We start from the raw sequence: 19,648 nt of genomic DNA, 5'->3' as shown, positions 1-19,648 counted from the left end.
AACGCCATAACTCTTAAATCTCAAAGTACAAGAGCTGTTTATAATTGCATTAAAATAAACTCTTGATAATGGATGCAATAAACTCGAAAGGACAATTCGTCATTTAAATTCTTGTCACATAATTGCACTTTGCACTCCAGATCTCCTACTGTGTGTGTGTGTGTGTGTGTATGTTGTTGTTTTTATAGCAAAGCCACATCGGGTCATCTGCTATGCCCACCGAGGGGAATTTAACCCCTGATTTTAGCGTTGTAAATCTGTAGACTTACTGCTGTACTAGCGGGGGATCTCGTATTGCACTGGAGTTACTTCATCTGTCGTCGATCTTGCTTCATTTGACAATTGTGATCTGGTACAACTGCCTAATATAGCAGTTGTAACAACCTTCTCAAAAAATGTCTCGACAAATCTTCCTTTATTGTTCTTTGAGTTCAGTTTCCAAATCCTGGTTTACTCACAAAAGAAGGGTGTAAAAGTCTATAGTTGCATCGAACAATCTTGCAGATATGAGAAGGGGTGGGACTTGTTTTATTTTAGTTTTTTTTTTCTTATGAACATAGCTGTTTAGTTTCAAGATGTCTGGGAAATCTTCATTCATTATCAACCTCAAATTATTTTTATTTATGATACAAAAGGTATTCTTCATCGCAACATATTTTTGGGTCATACGGTTCTATTTCATATATATATATATCCTTCACCCTACGTATGAAGATGTTTCTCCACGTTAGGCCAAATGTACGTTGGAAGTTCGTCGCTGTTTTAAACTCTCTTTTCTCACAAAAACACACAAAAAAACTGATTCTTCGAAATGTGTTTGATTCTGAATAGTTTAAATGTCTCACCACGGCCCGGCATGGTTCGGTGGTTAAGGCACTCGACTTGTAATCCGAGGGGCGAGGGTTAAAATCCCTGTCGTACCAAACATGCTTGTTATTTCAGCTGTGGGGCCATTATAACGTGTGGTCAATTCTACTGTTTGTTTGTGAAAGAGTAGCCCAAGAGTTTGCGATGGGTAGTGATGACTTGTTGCTTTCCGTCTAGTCTGACACTACTAAATTAGGGATGGTTAGAGTAGATAACCCTCGTGTAACTTTACGCGAAATTCAAAACAAACCAAGACCAGTCTCTCCATAAGAACATCTTTTTTTTCGAACAAATAGTTTGGCATAATGTGTAGCCATAAAATTACTGTACGGGCATCACGCTGTCAGATGTTGAAAAATTCGCCATGAATGAAATGTATAGGTATTAAATATGTCGCTCTTAGCATCTGTAACGACCCGCTGTTGTATTGGCATATTCAAAAGAGTTCTTGTGAGCTTTGCTTAATCATCTGTTACGATAAAGAACATACTATTTTCATCAGCCTGTAAATGAAAGAATTATCAGGCATTTGTGAAAATGATTTAGCAGGTGTTGTTCATATGTTGATTTAGTGAAACTTTAGGCGGAGTAGACACTAGTTTTGAAAACATTAATGTATTGCAACTGCCTGTTGAAAGAAAAAACGAAAAGATGGTCGTGTTTGACGAAGTAAACAGAAGTATCGAACAACAGGCAACTGATTGGTACTTTCGAAAAATCACTATATCCGTATTTATTGTTGTGTCCTATAGACAAAACTTCTATTGCAATTGATAATCGCAAAAGGTTCCAGTGATTGGTATATTTTGAATTTCGCGCAAAGCTACTCGAGAGCTATTTGCGCTAGCTATCCCTAATTCAGGAGTGTAAGACTAGAAGGAAGGCAGCTTGTCATCACCACCCACCGCAAACTATTGGGCTACTCTTTTCCTAACAAATAGTGGGATTGACCGTCACATTATAATGCTCCCACTGCTGAAAGAGAGAGCATGTTGGGTGTGACGGGGATTCGAACCTACGACTTTTGGATTAAGAGCCGAGTGCCTTAACCATCTGGCCATGCTGGGCCAGGTTCTAGTGAATGGATGAGTTACGTTATTAGTGTTAATTTACTATTAGAACAATCTATCTCTTTATATTAAAAATCCGCATTAATTCAGTAGCGAGTACAGTTAGCCAAATGTCCCGTATACTGTAAATGATCTTTTCCAGGATGTTACAATCATGATCAATACAAACAATGTCTTGACCAGAACTTGACCTACTGGAACAACACATGCTACGATGCTGAGGCCTACTGCAATGGAATTACTAACTTTACATACGGGAATCTGACCCATTGTGTCAATGAAACAGCTCTATCTCTCAACAAATCGGCCTACGTTCCAGCAGCCAAAGCAACCAAACGAGTCTCTCCAAGTGAAGATTATTATTTGTAAATATGTACTGACTTTTTTTAAAAGCTAAATGTTTTTATTATTTGGAATATAATTCGGGTAACGGTTGTTCTTGCTAATACATCAACACACGATACTTAAGTTCACTTTCACGTGTACAAATTGACATATATTTGTATATTCTCTTGCAGAAGTTAAAATATTTATATTTTGTGAGACTTCTATCTATTATACAATATGTTTTAAAGTAACTTTTATTAATTCAATCTATACCTATTGAAAAAGAGATAAAACGGTAGACTATGTTATATATACAATAATGTTATTCGGAAAGTAACAATAATTGAATAACTATACTCTTCCAAAAAAAGAAACGCAAAAGGCAAAATCTAAGACAAATTGTTAACAAGTTTATTCCGGGTAGTTCTGTACGACATGTGTGAAACTTTGCACATTCACTGCTGAACATCCAAAGTCTGCAAAGGCGAAGTTCACGCTCACTGGTTGAAGTTTAACGTCACTCAACATCAATAACGAGTATGCCCCCCGTGAGCATCAATAACTGCTTGGCATCTCCTGCCCATGGAAGCGATGAGATGACGAATCACATTCTGTGGAATGGCTGTCCACTCAGCCTGCAAAGCTGCTGCAAGCTGAGGTAGAGTCTGCGGTTGAGGTTGTCGCCGTCGCAGACGTCGGTCCAACTCGTCCCAAAGATGTTCGATGGGGTTTAAATCTGGTGATCAGGAGGGCCAGGGAAGAACGTTGATGTTGTGGTGTCTCAATAAGACAGTGGTGAGTCGGGCTGTGTAAGGACGGGCGTTGTCATGTTGAAAAACGTCGTTGACGTTCACCATGATGGGTTGCACATAGGGCCTAAGAATCTCGTCGACGGTTGCGTACGGTCTGATAGGAAATCCTACGCAGCTCTGGTATGGTTGAGGCAGTAGACGTCGCAGTGGTGGTCCTATCCCGAAGGTAACGTAACCGGATGTAGCGATCTTGTGCAGGCGTGGTCACACGAGGTCTGCCAGATCGTGGACGGTCACGAGTTGATCTATGTTGTTGGTGACGATTCCATAGCCTTGTGATGGTGCTTGGGTGAACATTCACAGCTCTGGCAACATCTGATCGAGATTCGCTTGCTTCCAAGCGACCAATGGCGTTGTTGCGTTGTGCTTCAGTCAGTCTTGGCGTAACTGTATTGCGTGTCGGTGGCTTAACACTGAGCTATGGAAACCGAGAACCCGTCACTTTTATAGGGATTTTGCACATGTTGCACTTGCAGAACATGCAGATCTCTCAAACAAATTTATTGGACACGAATGCGTTTGGGCGAAAAATCCGTTGTTTTCCTCCGTTTTCAAAGTGCACAACTTTTATTGTCATTTTGGTCTGACAATCAGTGCCTTAACACGTGTAACATCACATACTCTGAGCTTGTAACGTTATTACATATATTTCTCTTTAAAATAAAAAAATATCCCTTTTGCGTTTCTTTTTTTGAAGAGTATATTTTATGCCAGTCTATTCCGTGTATTGATTGCCCTTAGAGAATAAGCGACATTAAAATTTGAAAAAAAAAATTGTTTTATGTTCCAACATGTTTCCTCAAAAAGTAAAATTATAAGTAAAATGTTTTAAGTTTTCTTTTGATGTAAGCCTTATTAACACTTTGTTTTAGATTATATAAATAGCATAAAACATCGAAATTTTAGCCCAAAATATCGATTTTTAACCGCCTGTTGGAATATGTATTCATATAGTGGAAATAAGCAGTTTTCTTTCCCGCGCAAGATAAACGTGTAAACAGACGATACAAAGCCAGTAATATGTAAACTTGCATCACGAATAATTTAATATCATGGCCACTTATAATACAATTTTGCTAGTTCTTTGTGTAATGTTTTCATTTGGCCTCTCACCTGTACTCTCATAAACAAAACATGAACATAGTTAATTCTAAAACTTACTTTTTAATTCATAATGAATGTCAATGTTACGATACGATTTAACGTGAAAAGCATTTATTCGTTTTTTTAGTCTGTTAACAATATTTTCAAATTTTTACTTATTCAGACATTATGTGCTCGGAATTAGTAAATCCTGGGAGGAGTTTGGTGAATTACGATGGCAACTGGTACTGTGTTTACTGTTGGCCTGGATCATCGTAGGCCTATGTCTCATTAAAGGTGTTCAGTCTTCAGGGAAGGTATGAGAGTTCAGTATTTACAGAACATTACTTGCAATGCCACTGTATGAGATGATCACGTATATAAAACGACCCTGTATTTTTTGAGCAAATTAAATGTGTTTCTTTGAAGTTAGGTTATAGGACGGCCTCTAATGTCAAGCAAATCTAGAGCGTTACTTTTGTGAAGAAATTGGTAGAAGATATTTTTAAACTGTGCTAACTTGTACTCTGGGGTAATCAATACAGCCACAAGTGTTTTTTGTAATGCTCTTCAAACGCTATGGACAGCTTAATACGGCATAACTTAAGCAAACATGTAATAAATGATTTATCAAGTTTTCACCACATTTAAGCTTCATTTCTATTGCAAAAAATACTAAACTTTAAGATATAATAATCTACTATTAAGATATCTTTACAAAAATAGTCTACATTACAGAAACAAATGTTTTCTGATATATTACAAATATTTTTGTATGACAGATGAGTCCCCCATCTGAGACAACGGTAAGTCTGCGAATTTACATCGCGGTGGACATAGCAGATATCCTGAAGTGCTTTGCTATAAGAAAACGCAGATAACAGATGAGATCAATACTTTTAAAATAAAAATTTCTTTATTAATTGTAACCAGCATGTGCGATAAATAAATTCTTAGTTATGAAGAAATTATACAGTTACAAATTTGTTAATCTAACGCTGTAGGTGGAGCGGTGTCAAAACACTTTCTCGAAAAGGCAATCAAAATTAAAAGTAAAAAAACTTAGTTTGGGTTAAATATGGTATGGAGCGGAGAGTTCTTACTGGAACTCTTATCTATAAATCTAGGGGTAAAACGATGGGTAAAATCAGCCATTATTTTAATAGTAAAGAGTACCGTTTTATACACTGGCAAATGGCCCGGCATGGCCAGGTGGGTTAAGACGTTCGACTCGTAATCTGAGAGTCGCGGTTTCGAATCCGGTCGCCCCAAACATGCTCGCCCTTTCAGCCGTGGGGACTTTATAATGTGACGGTCAATCCCACTATTCTTTGGTAAAAGAGTAGCCCAAGAGTTAGCGGTGGGTAGAGATGACTAGCTGCCTTCCCTCTAGTCTTACACTGCTAAATTAGGGACGGCTAGCGCAGATAGACCTCGTGTAGCTTTGCACTAAATAAAAGACACAACAACAAACAACCACCGGCAAATATGGTATAATGTTTGCACTTTGTTTTCTATTGCAATATAACATTCATGTATTCTGTTCTGGATTAATTTGCTGGTATTAAAAACCCATTAAAATACCTTGTCTTAACTTTAAGCTCGACAATAATCAATTCTTTTACTACTGGAAACAAGTCTAAAATAAATATTTTATAAAATGGTGATCCACCTTTGTCACACTGAATATTTTTATGAAACAACCTTTACGTCGTTTTCTGATGTGGCAATACCAGGTTAAACACTTGCTGATCTTCATGCAAAGTCGAGTTAGCCTAGGGACATCTTTTGATGTTATATTCGATCTTTCCAAAACAGGAAATATCTTTCTCTGTTGGATCATTTTGTCGTTAACTTACAAATAACAAATTCCTAGATCTTTTTTTTTAATTTCATGTATACTAAATTCTTTAATTTTTCACGTGAGTGTTCTCGTGTTTTATTAGGTCGTGTACTTCACTGCTCTGTTTCCATATGTCGTGCTATTAATTCTACTGGTACGAGGAGCAACGTTAGATGGTGCAGCTGACGGTGTTTACTTCTATATCGTTCCAAAATGGGAAAAATTATTAGACGCTCAGGTAAATAAGTATTAAATACACTTTTTTTCTAAATCAATTTAAGTCGTATGTATTTTGTTTTCGCACTTCCTTATCGGTAACTTTCTTCTAAATTTTAAGCTTCCATTACAGTTGTGAATCTTTCAGTAACCCACGTGTGTGTGGAAGTTTGCTACCAGTTATGGTTACCGGTACAAGTGATGTACAATAATAAGGGCAACAACAACAAAAATCAATAAAAACATAAAGCTATCTTTAATATAGCACGTAAGTTATTACATCGCAATGTGTCTTGGTAATGTTTTATGAAAATTTGTTCATTTGAAATTTTTAGCCTTTTGAGCGTGTTCGTGTGTTTTCATTTTATTAATTTATTATGAATAAATTAAAAAAAACACGTTAATACAATCTTAACATCAATTTCAGGTTTGGGGTGACGCTGCTGTACAGATCTTCTATTCTTTAGGTCCAGGTTTCGGTGGTCTGTTAACCCTAGCGAGTTACAACAGCTTTAACAACAATTGTTACAGGTAGTGTGTTTTATGTTTTTAAGTAATCTTGATAAAAACTGCTAATATTTGCATTTGTTGTGTACTGGAATATTTTTATTTTGCTACGTGTTTTTTTTTAAGTATTGACCAGAAATACTTTAAAACATGACAAAATTGTTTATAAACGTAATCTAATTGCGTGAGCAAATGTTAATCAAAACTTTTGTTTCGTGTGTGAAACAGGAAACTCAAACTAAAACAGATATTGTATAAAACATGTGTATTGAGTCAGGTTTAACTGTAATAATACTGAGCTATGGTAAAAACCTCACTTTGCGTATGAAACGTTTCTTGTATGTTGCATATTTGATGCATAAAGTTTGTAAAATTAAATACATTGCTATGTATTTAAAGTTATTAAAACTAGATCTATACTTGTACGAGATTAGTTACATAGTATTTTGAACGAATCTATTAGCTGTATGGGGCTTTTGAATGAGTGCGAGGTTAACTTGGGTTGGTTGAACCTATTTCACAACACGTGGTAACCTCCAAACATCTCCAGTACAAAAGACACTTTAAGCCGAAGGGATTGATAAAAAACAATGGACCGATTCGACTTATCCAGTAAGAGGCATAAGATGTAGCGACGATTTCCAAACCTGGGTATCGGGGTGGGGGTGAGGGCTATAATTAAAGGTCAACAGGGTAATGGTTCCAATACGTTAAGTGGCTACAAAGAAATGAAAAAAAAATTACACATTAAACCTTAACATATGAACTGCTATCTGAGAAGAAAGGATCTGTTTTCCAAATACTTTTCATTTTGAGGTATACATAATACTGTTTAACCACCCTTTTAATATGCACATTTTGATGTCATCCATACTTACCTACTTTTAATTTTATTTTTTAGGTAGACGTTTAAAAGACTTCCCGCGCTCGCATATACGTTACTATTTCATTTATATAGGTTATTGTGTAAATGAGCTATCATTTCATTTGTAAGAAAACAGTTAATATAGGTGCATGTAATGGTTCTTTTGTAACTAATACTGAGCAATCGCATTGTTAATTCAGTAAATATTTAACTTATATGTCACAAAACTTTCTTTCAGTTAGTGAAATTAGAAATTTATTAAATTATAATGTTTTTAAAATTAAAATAAGCTTGGGTTCGTCTATGATGTGCCTCTGACTACAATAACCCTACTTTTTATATATCTTTTTAAGAGATGCCGTAATCATCGCATTGGCAAATTGTAGCACAAGTGTGTTTGCTGGGTTCGTTATTTTCTCGATCTTAGGTTTCATGGCCTACACACTAAACGTGCCCGTTGAAGAAGTCATTGAGTCAGGTATTTTTTTCCTTTCTATTTCAAGTTTTATATTATTGTCTGATCTACAGAAATAAACATATCTGGACAGTTTAATATCTATGTAATTTATACGCAAGTAACATTTTCACACATCAATGTATTTCATAATTGATAAAATGAAACTCTCGCTGAACTCTGATTTTACTCACTGAAGTGTTTCGTCTCTCTTATAAATGTAAAGTATTCACATGATTCAAAGAAGACTTAACTTACTTACACTTGAATTATATATCTGAATTAGTAGATAATGTTTTTCCTTGTTGTTAATTTAATCATTTTGATAGACTTAAACATTAGTTTTTTACTGCATTGTCTCGACACCCAAGTATATTGCTAAACATTATCGGATGTAGTCGATATTTATCTTGAAGGCGATCATATTCAGTTTTTTAATTCTTTTATTTGTCAACAGCTGTATATTGTTTTGAATTGTAATACATTTACTATTGTACATATATTTTAGTGCCTACGTTTGTTTCTTTATAGTTTTCATTTTTGCATTCACATGTATACATTGGGCGGGACTTGCGCAATACATACCCAACATTCTCAAAATTTGTAGAATGTTCTTGAGTGTAAAAATCAACGGTACTTGTTTATGAAAACGCGTTAGATCATTTTTTGAAAATTCTAAAAACTCGCGTGATTGATACATAAAAACCGACGCTTCGAGAGGCGTGGAGAATATTATTGGACAGCTTCAGTTAGTCTACAATAGGCATAGAAAGCTATAATTGTGATTTTAACGTGTGTATTCAACCTATAACACGGAAATGGGTATAGGCCTTCCTCAGGTAAAGGTACCCCAGGAAGATGGTGTAATTATCATCTTATAAATAAAATGTTATACACTATGATTATGGTGTTCTTCTCTGCACATAATTTCAATGAACGGTAAAGTGTGTGCATTAATGTTGTATCGCATTGCACTTACAGTTATTACTTCAGAAATAAAATTGATATACAGAATTAGTTATGTGTATTGCTAATATACTGAAAATGAAAAAAAACCTCCAATGCATGAATGATCTCAACTAGAACTATAGATAAATGCACATAAAGTTAGTATATACTATATATTTATCGGGATTTAATGTGTAGGTGGCTTAAATCGTCTGAAATGAAGTATTATGTTATAAATTCGTACATTAATTATTGTGTTTTAAAGTTTACTTCTGAACTATGTCAGTAACTTAATTTGATCGATTAAGCGTTATTAATAACTCCTAGAAGGTTTTGTATTACTGTGTATTTCTAGCACGTAAATACAATGAAAACGATTTTAATAGTTCGTAATATAGCGAAATAACACTACTGAAAGCTTCTTCAAAGGAAACTATTTATATTTTTATAGATAAACACAGTAAACCAAGAACGAATAACGTTGAGAGTTTATGTATATAATTCCGACAACACAAGATAAATGCATTAAGTAACAATAGAAGGACCAATTTTATGAAACCTGGAATCATTTTTACATTTGCTGAGTTTCCAGATTGGTTAATAGGAACTTGTTTCGTTAAAGCAAACACTAACTGCTCTTGGTTTTGCAACTTGCCAGTCGACCAAAGATCGAATACCAACTTTTATGAATTGGTACACTTTTGAGATTACGTTTTTATTTTTGTATTTACATTATTGTAAATTTGTGTCCTGTAGTTCATGAGGCAGTATGCTACAGTGGTTAGAGTTCCCTGACTATCAGTCCGATACTTCATTGTTTGTGATTCGTTGCTTCGAAAAAGCTCTCAACACATTAGGATGTTATGCGATCTGTAATACCCCTATTCGATCAGACAAAAATAACCAAATTTTGAACTGATAGATTTAGAAGGAAGGGCTAGACAACATCAATCACCAGCAGCTCTTCTCTTACTATTACCCGACCTCCACTCTTAAAATGCAATACGAAACTTAAGGAATTATTTCAATATTGCGAATCATCAGTAGGCCTTAATCTTTGAATTTTCTGCAAGACCGAATATTAATATTATTGGCACAATGGTTACTCTGACACAGCTAGGAAGGCGTTTCTTTTAATACTAGAAGACAGGCCGTGTTATCATATGAGATTTACAGTTTAATTTCTAAGCATTCACTGTCCATCTTTTGCGAATGTTCCAGTTTTGTTTAAAATTAACTTTTGTTTACACACGGATTCGAACTATTACTTCCTGCAACAAGTAAGAGCTTAACTTTTCGTTATGTACCTGAACCTAAAACCGTTGTTTTTCTGCAACAGGTCAGAACTTGTACTTAAATGTTTTATTAATAGTTTGAAACAAAGTGATTTAATTTCTTTCTTCATTATTACAATACTTAATGTAAATATTGTGTTCCAAGTTACCAAAACTAAATGTATATTTTATGGCAGGTCAAGGCCTAGCTTTTATAGCTTATCCTGAAGCTGTAACCAAGATGCCCGTGTCGCCACTTTGGGCATTTCTGTTTTTCTTCATGTTGTTCACACTTGGTTTGGATAGTCAGGTGAGTTTTTATCAATTTCGTTTCTGTCGAATAAATAATACATATAATCGGTTTTTCTTTAAAACTATTATTTCTACCCAGTAAAATAATGAACGACTTTTCGCGATTTTGTATGAAGATAACTAACCAGTCCTTTTAATAAAAAGTAAAATTTACTTCAACACGCTATGGAGACGTTGAATTGAATAAATAATCGCCATTCGCAACTTTGGTATATTGTGTTTGTTTCATGTTGATCTTAGCTTCTCTGTGTAGTTTAAATATTTCTATATTAAATGTGTGAAATTTATCTGTTCTTAAATGAGGAATATCAGAAGTTCTCACTGTAAACAACGGCGACAAATGTCTGTTTTTTTGTGTTTGTTTCGTCCGTCTATAAGGGTTTTTTTAATTCTGCACCAACAGAAAGGTGAACTTTAAGTTCAATATATTTTTTTTTTTTTTTAGTTTACATTAGTGAACTCAGTCCAACCTTCTGAAACAAAATGGGGACAAATGGGCTATTATCCTAAACACTCGTTGTTCAGGTGATTAAGGTGCTTAGCTTGTGATCTGAGGGTCGCGGGTTCGAATCCCCGTCACACTAAATATCCTCGCCGTTTCAGCTTTGGGGGCGTTATAATGTGATGGCCAATCCCGCTATTCCTTGGTAAAAGAGTAATCCTGGAGGGAAGGCAGCTAATCATCACCACGATCGTTAGCCCTCGAAATTTAAAAACAAACAAACAATATTTAACTATTCGTCGTGAGTTGACGATAATACGTAGCATAATTTTGTGTGTGTGTCTGCATAGAATAAGGAAAATGTACAGAAAATGATTATTGACAACTTTTTAAGTTCCTCGGAGTTTATTACTTGAATAATCATACTTACGGATTTTAAAAACCAGAAAGAAAATGTAAGGAGTCCAATAAGGAATGCAATTTTCAAAATCATTGACGTGAGTTGTCATAAAGTTAAAAGTTTAAAGGAAGTGTGGTTATTCGATAACAGAATGTTAGTTGTAAAAATATATAGTATAGATAAAGGACTTGTTAAATTTAACAAAAGTGATGAAAATCGCTTATTATTTGTTTTATTTCAATTCCTCATGAAGGAAAGAAGCAATATTAAGAAGGAAGTTAGCCACAGCCCGTTAGCACTCGAGGACAACTAGTCAACAGCTTCTCAGTTTGACCTTCACACTGTCTTTAGTAAGGTAGTAAATAAAATTGTTTGTCAGGCCAGATTAAGGATTTTATTGGCCTTAGGCTTTTCAACTTATTGATCCCCCCCCCCTCGAGACAGAACCTCTACGTGCAATACATTTATAGTCATAGTGTGAGGCTCTGGGCTTCAGCCCGACAAGCCCATACCTTAAGCCGGGGTTGCTGTGGATAAAATAAATTTCTTATATCATCAGTTGGAGTTTAGATGACAATCTTTAACCCAGTCACGCCGAGATTTTAAATGAATCGGTAGCACGCGCCGAGCGCAATGTCGTTGAAAATGAAGAAATGTAGAATGTGTAACAAGATTCACCCAACCCTAAAGATAAGTAAAAACACACTGGTAGTAAGCGTTTATTCGTAACTGACAAAGAACAGTCTTCCTATTTGCTTTTCTGTTTTTGTGGTTTTACTGACTCCATCCACATTTGAAGTTATAATATTATATAATCTCTAATATTAGCAACCAACTTAGCCTTTAGCCACTTTGGTTTTTTTCCGTAGTTCACCATGTGTGAGACCTTAGTGACAGCAGTGCAAGACCAGTGGCCCAAACTTCGCAAGTATAAGTCCTGGGTTGTTGTGGTGACGTGTCTTGTCTGTTTCATTATTGGTTTACCAATGTGCGCCGAAGTAAGTACTTCCTCATTCAGTTTAACTAACCTTGTATTAGCGTTTAGTGTTACTTTTGTAGTAATGTAGTTCTAATGAAACTTCTATAATACGATTTTAAGAGGTTGCATATCTACAATTTTGTTTCAGTTTCTTCATGTTATCCTAATTTTCCTTGTAATATTCTTCAAAAAATTACGTAATGTATAATATTTCAATGTGCCTCTTATACTGAATAATTTTGTTACTATATCCTTATTCTGCTTAAAAATTTTGTGATCTTTCAACAGCATTCATAGACATAAAAGGCTTTATTCTGTTATTTCACATGGCATGTACATATCGCAACTAATCATTGAAGCAGAACATGTGTTATAGCAGAAAACTAATCATTGAAGCAGAATAAGTTATAATATTATAAATTAAATAGATTTTGTACTATGAATTGCATCAGTTGTATATAGTCGATAATGTCCGAACTATATAAAAATCATATAAACGTGTACATAAACTAAAACGAGGATGTCTCGTCTGAAATTCAAAACACCTACTACCACTGACCGTCTCCAATCAGTTGTTAGTATGGTTGTTGTCACTAAAAGCGCTGTTTAAGATTTTAAAAGTGACATAGTACTAGGAATTCATTTGTTAAATACCACACCTTAATTTTATACAGCCAAGTTATAAATTAGCTTAAGTGGCAACTTTATACCCTTAAACACTATGAAAAAAACAAAAACAAAAAACGAGTGCCAGAATTAATATAGTCGCATGTCAGCTAATTGAAGTATAAAGTCCAGTACTTGCTGTATTTCAGGGAGGAGTCTATCTCTTTACTCTCATTGACAATTATGCCGCTGGTTGGTCTATTCTGGTTCTGGGGTTCCTGGAATGTATTGTCATTTCTTGGGTGTATGGTAAGTATTGAAATGAAGTAGCATATCTAGGGTACAGATAATTTTCTTTTAAACATTGAATCATCGTGAAAATAAAAGTATTATTTGTATGTCTCGGATCCACAGAATTCGAAGAACTAAAATTCTGGATTTAGAAGTAAAATGTTGAAGTCGATCTTGCTAAACTTTCCTTCCAGAATGCGTGTCATTCAAGAAGCCTAATTGATCAGTTTCATATATCTAATGTTCAACTACTCTCGTACGTTGTTTACAAAAATTCAAAACCGTGAAAATTTTTTTAGGATTCCACGGCAGGAATATCAAAATGTGTTTCACTGCCGTGAAGAGATACACTTTATAAAAAAAATTCCGCTCATTAACTAAGGAGGAAGGGGATTTACTTCGAACGATGTTTTCTAAAACAAAACAAGTACACTGGTAACAATGTGGTAGTCATGAAGCTGAAATATTCAGTCGATCTTTAAATCTAGAGTTATTAAATTTGTTTAAACGAAAACCTAAAGTTAAAAAAACAAACTTGTATTTTATTTCTAAGATGGTCGTAAACTTAAGATCCTGTTTCACAATATACGTGGCCCGGCATGGTCAACTGGTTAAAGTACTCGACTCGTAATCTGAGGGTCGCGGATTCGAATCCCTGTCACATTAAACATGCTCGCCCTTTCAGCCGTGGGGGCGTTATAATGTGACAGTCAATCCCACTATTCGTTATCAAAAGAGTAGTCCAAGAGTTAGCGGTGAGTGGTGATGATTAGCTGCCTTCCCTCTAGTCTTACACTAATAAATTAGGGACTGCTAGCACAGATAGCCCTCATGTAGCTTTGCGCGTATTTCAAAACCAAACGAAGAGATTTGCGTAAATTCTAACAAACAAGTTGCTCAGTTGGAAACGTGTAATATCAAACACTATTAATAACTTCTTAGTGTTGGTAACAAGATTATTAGCAAGTGTATGTTTTAGCACTTTTGCGTGGCTGTTGAGTAATGGTGGGCACGAGATATTCTTACTACTGATAATTTTGTTAACATTACAGTTCACTTGAACTTGTATCGAAGTCGCAAATGTAGCGTAATATTGTGTTATTGAACTAATCGTTCATACTGATGTAGAACAAAGATGATCTTTTTCAGAAAACTGAATTGCGTCCTATTCCTTTTAGGATGTGGTTTAAACTTTTCACAAATGCAGTTAGAAATTCTCTTGACGAGTTTTAAGTTAGTAAAATAAAATACTATTTTGTTTCTCATGTCACTCGTTAAAAATAGATGTATACCTTTTTTGTAGGTATTAATAGATATTGTGATGACATTGCTCAGATGATTGGATTTAAACCTAATATTTATTGGCGAATTTCTTGGACTGTAACAACCCCGTTAATAATTTCGGTAAGTCTATTCTTCACAAATTGGAAATTATTTAGAAATGTTATTTTTCATCAAATATGATCAACTGTCATTTAAACGTTCAGCATATTCTATCAGAACTGCAAGGATATTCCAGATGTGCGGATCTTTTTAAGCTTTGTTTTTCTGTCTCAGTTTTATCTAATAAAGCTATTAAATTCAATCAAATCGCTCATCGTTGTTAAGTGAGATATTTTGTATGTACTTTAACCTAAATTCGCAAAAGTGATATTAATGTTTGATTAAAGCAAACTACGTCCATAAATCAGAACTAAAACTATATTTGATTAGCTTTGCTCATTACTAGGTATAATGCTACTACGTTCGGTGTTTGATAGGACTAAACATGTACGTAACATATGTCACAAATAATTACGGAGTCATTCTTCCTCCTTTAGAAATCCGTACTTTGTTTTTTTTTACACCGATGCAAGTGCTGGCTCTGGCCTCTGTATCCCTCTGTTTTTATAATAGCTCGTTCTCGTGAACCACTCAGATGAAATTAAGAAATCCTTGCGTATTTTATGGTCAAAGCTGACAAGACGTTAACTTTGGAGTTTATTTTTACAGAAATAAAAGTTTAATGATGTAATTATTTGTACAATTAGGTGACCCACAGTTATCAGTCCTAAAAAAATACATTCTATCTAGTATTTTTAATTTCTTCTCTTTATAGACAGGCGGTAGGTTGCAATTGACCAGAGAATTAACTTTCTCCATATTCTTTTATGTTTTCTTACTTGCCTTGTTCGTATTTTCACGCGTAAGGCAAACTGTATAGCACGTGATAACCCACTTGCAGAGTGGTTTCATATGATATCCAGAGAAGCTTACAGAATAGGAAAATGATAAAACGTTGGTATTCTCTCCAAAGTTTGCTGCTGGTTTTGTGTGTGTGTGTGTGTGTGTGTTGTTGTTTTTTTTACAAAAGAGCTTCATAATTTTTTCTTATTTTGTTTTCTATTCATTATTCTCAAAGTGCTGTCAAAAATCATGCAGATAGTGTTCTTTCTAGATATCACTCGTTAAACTGGATTTATGAATTCAATATACGATTATCTTGTTTTCGTATAATGGTATATTTGGGTATTTCCAATATCTTCAAATGAATTGCTATTGTTTGCTATTTGCATTGTACGAAGACAATAAATCCTGTCCATTGGTTCGTCTTTACTTGATCGCTTTATTTTAAAGATTCATACTCGTATGGTTTCCATGTCAACATTAGGTCTATAAAATAGAGTTGTTGCTTTTTTCCAGTTTTTTTTTTTTTTTTTATAATAAAGATGATTTTGTTATCTTAATTCGGTATATGCTAAGAATAATAGCATTTATCTTTGAACGTTAAAGTTTACGATTGTTTTAGCTATCCAGCACCGACCACAATAGTTCATGTCCGTTATCAAATCGATGTTTCCTAAGGTGAATTGTACTTCAAAGATTTTAACTAAATTAAAATTTATTTGAATGCATATGATATTTCTCATTACTATGCAAAAGGACGCCAAACGTTTTCAGACATTTAATTTTGATTATTATACCTTTCCCTAATATATTTGTAATTAATTGGTGAAATAAGGGTATGTGATACAATGTTCTGCAATGTTTCATACCTGTCCAGTTATGTAAAGATATTGTGCCTTTTCTTCTGTACCTTGCGAGTTAATTTTCTGTTCCAATTTTGCTAAAATTAATACAACAACTTATGTTGCATTATTTCTTTTATTGAGCTCTTAAATATAAACTTTTAGATTAATTTAAACGTTTAATATAAAAGTTCAAATCTGCTATAGTTTCTCGTTAACTATGTACATTTTTGTATTTGGACAGATTGTCTATGGTTTGTATCCCGATTCAAGTTACTTTTTACTTTAAGACACGAGTGGTGTTATTTTAGCTGGTTCTTCTTTTTTTTACCGTTTCTGTGTCAAAGGTCAAAGTAAGTATTTCCCAAATAAACTGTAAAACTTAGCTTGTTTTCTAAAAGGTCTTTTGTAGCATTAAGTTATAAATTTATACATTCAGTCTTCCCGTTATGTTCGTTACCTTCTGTGTTCCAATACATCCACTAAGTTCACCGCTTCTGTATGGGCGTTCCATACATCCACAAAGTTCACCGCTTCTGCACACAAACGTACTTCTGTTTAGGGACTAGACTACACCTCCTCCACCGAAACGTCTTTTAACGTTTTGAGCTACAGATATCATGTTCTCATCTATACTTATAACACCTTGGATACTTTGCTGCTTTATACGCTTGCAACTTGTTTTAATCTCGAAAAAATAAGCCTCTGAGATCCTATCTCGTTGTCTCGGTAGTTCCTCAAAGATTTCACAAAATTAAGGACTGATGGGTGTTCGATAGATAATGTACTACAACACTGTCATGACCATTTTCGGAATCAGGGTTTAAAAAACGTCCAACTCTAACTACAAAGCCAATCGTATCTTCTTTGGATGCTATCCAATTATAGATCTGCATACAGTTCTAGATTCCTCATTAAAGAAGCATATTCCTGTATATTTTCATAATAATAATAATAATAAAACCTCTGAATGCCGGATGTAGTTCTTGTACCATTATCATTTTCAGTTGCCGTTGAGACAGAAATTGCTTATTAAGTAATGAAAATATTTAACATGTAACTTATAAACAGTGGATTTTCATGGAACCTTTTTTCTTAGCTGAAAGGATTAGCAGTACTTAATTAATACATCAAACACGAGTACAAGTTATTTTTTGTTCTTTTTAGAACTGTAAGTTAAAGGTACAAATCTGAGTTTGTGTCTAAAGAATTACTGAGCTACCTAAATACGGAAGAACCTATCATATGCAATATTTGTTTTGTTTAGGGAATACTTGTGTTTAGTTGGGTAACCTATACACCAGCGAAGTTTGCCGAGTATAGTTTTCCAACCTGGGCTAATGGAATTGGCTGGGGAATATCTGCCATTTCTGTAATTATGATCCCCATCTTCGCCTTGTATGGAGTGAAGAAAACCGTAAATGAAGGAAAAGTAAGTTTTGTACACGATGTCTGTATAAATAATTAAAGTCGTGTTCTTATTTTGAGGACAGTACTTTTATTTAAAACTGTGTTCTATGATAAAAAGGTTGTTGTTGCTTACAAGTTTTGTTTTTTTTATATGTCCGATTCTTGAATACGCAACGTGTGAATTTATTGTATGGATTTGTGTTTGTGGTGGCATTCAATATATGACGTTATATTGTATTTATTATTTTAGCCAGAAACGTTGATACATAAGCACACGCTACGTCTATTATAATAAGAACGTTGTATACCAAGTGAAAAAAAAAATCATACGAGTGATGGCGATTTGAAAGTCAAATATAGCTTTAAACTATGTTCATTATTCATTAATTTTTGTCCATTTAGCGTCAGTAGCCGTGTATTTTCGTGATGGGAAAATTGAGTTTATCATACAAGTTAGTTTTAATTCCATTGGTCTTTACAGCCTTTGCGAAGCTTATTCAGTCCAACAAAAGAATGGGGACCTGCGATTGGTTCGAGTACATCTACAGATATAACACTGCCTCCGCTAGGTGACAAGCCTTATTTGAATGAAGTCAAGTCTCCTGGTGGCCCCTTCGACAATCCGTCGTTTCAATATACTACCCATATGTAGAAGCGAGACGAGACTATCGTATATGCTACGTATTTTAGATTTTTATCAACAATTTTTATCTGGATTTTAGAAATCTTTGCATAATGAAGTATTGTGTACATTTAAAATCATTTGTAGAAATATGAAACGATTTAGCTGCATGCTATTTTGTGCAGAGTACTGGAGTTTCCATATTTGTAAGGTCCTGTTTCAGATTTTCTTTTCATGTCTTTTGTATTGGCTTTTAATCTATAGTTTTAACTGACTGATTTTGTACCACTTGAAATTAATAATAATAATAATAATGCACCCGAATTTCTCACATTCTACTGATATTTTATTAATTACCTAACCTGGTTTTAGCATCCTATTTGCTATAATGTAATCCTAAAGTGAGCGACTGTAGTATTTATTTCTTAATCCTGAAAAACAAAACCCTCACATAAAGGAAAATGTAGTAAGCTAACATCGTTTAAAACTCAGTTTTCTATTTAACGGAACTTTAACTAAATTTTGAAACCCAAAAGCAATTTAATCATTTTCAGCTAGCCAGATATAAATAACTTTTATTTTCTCATCAGTTTGTTAATAACTTGTTTATTGTCAATATTTTATTTTTCTCCCCATCATTAGCTTAATTACTTCAAACCAGTTTTTACTACTGTTCTTAATAGCATCTTTCATCAATATTTTCAGATAGCTTTTATGTTTAACGTATCATTTAGTAACCTGTATATGGATGATTTTTAGAATTTCAATTATATGTTTTATAAAATAACTTAAAATTTGTCAGAGTAGAAATAATGAAGTCGTTCTCTGTGTTTCATCTTATTAACCACGTGCGATCTGCTTTGCACACTTTGCTTGTGTGTATACAAAATGTTTTAGCAATGGAACTAGTTAAAAAATCAGAATTATTTGTGTATTAGGTATACATATATTTTTTTATTTATGTCAGTCTTATTAATTCATGTAATATTTTATGGGGATATAAAATAAATATGGTCATTTTATCCTTATTGAAATAAGATTGTTTATGGAGAGAACAAAATTAAATATATTCCAAAAGTAACCTTCCCTCCAGTAAATGGGTTCGACGTTGCCTAGTGGTTAATATGCTCGGACTGAGAATCTATGTTCTTATGGTTCGTGATCCGTTGTTTCAAAGACGACTACCACACTTTTGGGAGCACGTTGTTGCTGTAAAATGCTGGCAGAATTCCACTGATTCATCAGTCAAGAATAGCTCAAATGTTAGTTTGTCGTTAACACTCATCATTACAAATCTTTGACTGCACAGTCC

At 34.2% G+C, this 19,648-nt stretch overlaps 1 protein-coding gene across 2 annotated transcripts in view; it reads left to right on the top strand.

The window, feature by feature from the left end:
• The window catches only part of LOC143247353 (sodium-dependent proline transporter-like), a 72,881-nt gene extending 53,517 nt beyond the window's left edge, over positions 1-19,364 (top strand). For both annotated transcript variants that reach the window (XM_076495280.1, XM_076495279.1), the window contains exons 5-15: positions 2,080-2,302; positions 4,344-4,476; positions 6,106-6,240; positions 6,646-6,749; positions 7,944-8,068; positions 10,464-10,576; positions 12,290-12,418; positions 13,215-13,314; positions 14,600-14,700; positions 17,572-17,736; positions 18,196-19,364. In XM_076495280.1, the coding sequence (XP_076351395.1) occupies positions 2,080-2,302; positions 4,344-4,476; positions 6,106-6,240; positions 6,646-6,749; positions 7,944-8,068; positions 10,464-10,576; positions 12,290-12,418; positions 13,215-13,314; positions 14,600-14,700; positions 17,572-17,736; positions 18,196-18,366 (1,499 nt within the window). In that variant the 3' untranslated portion in view covers positions 18,367-19,364. The remainder of the gene's footprint in view (positions 1-2,079; positions 2,303-4,343; positions 4,477-6,105; positions 6,241-6,645; positions 6,750-7,943; positions 8,069-10,463; positions 10,577-12,289; positions 12,419-13,214; positions 13,315-14,599; positions 14,701-17,571; positions 17,737-18,195) is intronic.
• Positions 19,365-19,648: the final 284 nt, after the last annotated feature.

Source organism: Tachypleus tridentatus, chromosome 3 (assembly GCF_004210375.1).
Source record: "Tachypleus tridentatus isolate NWPU-2018 chromosome 3, ASM421037v1, whole genome shotgun sequence".
Taxonomy (NCBI): Eukaryota; Metazoa; Arthropoda; class Merostomata; order Xiphosura; family Limulidae; genus Tachypleus; species Tachypleus tridentatus.
This window is presented reverse-complemented; position numbering and strand designations above follow the sequence as displayed.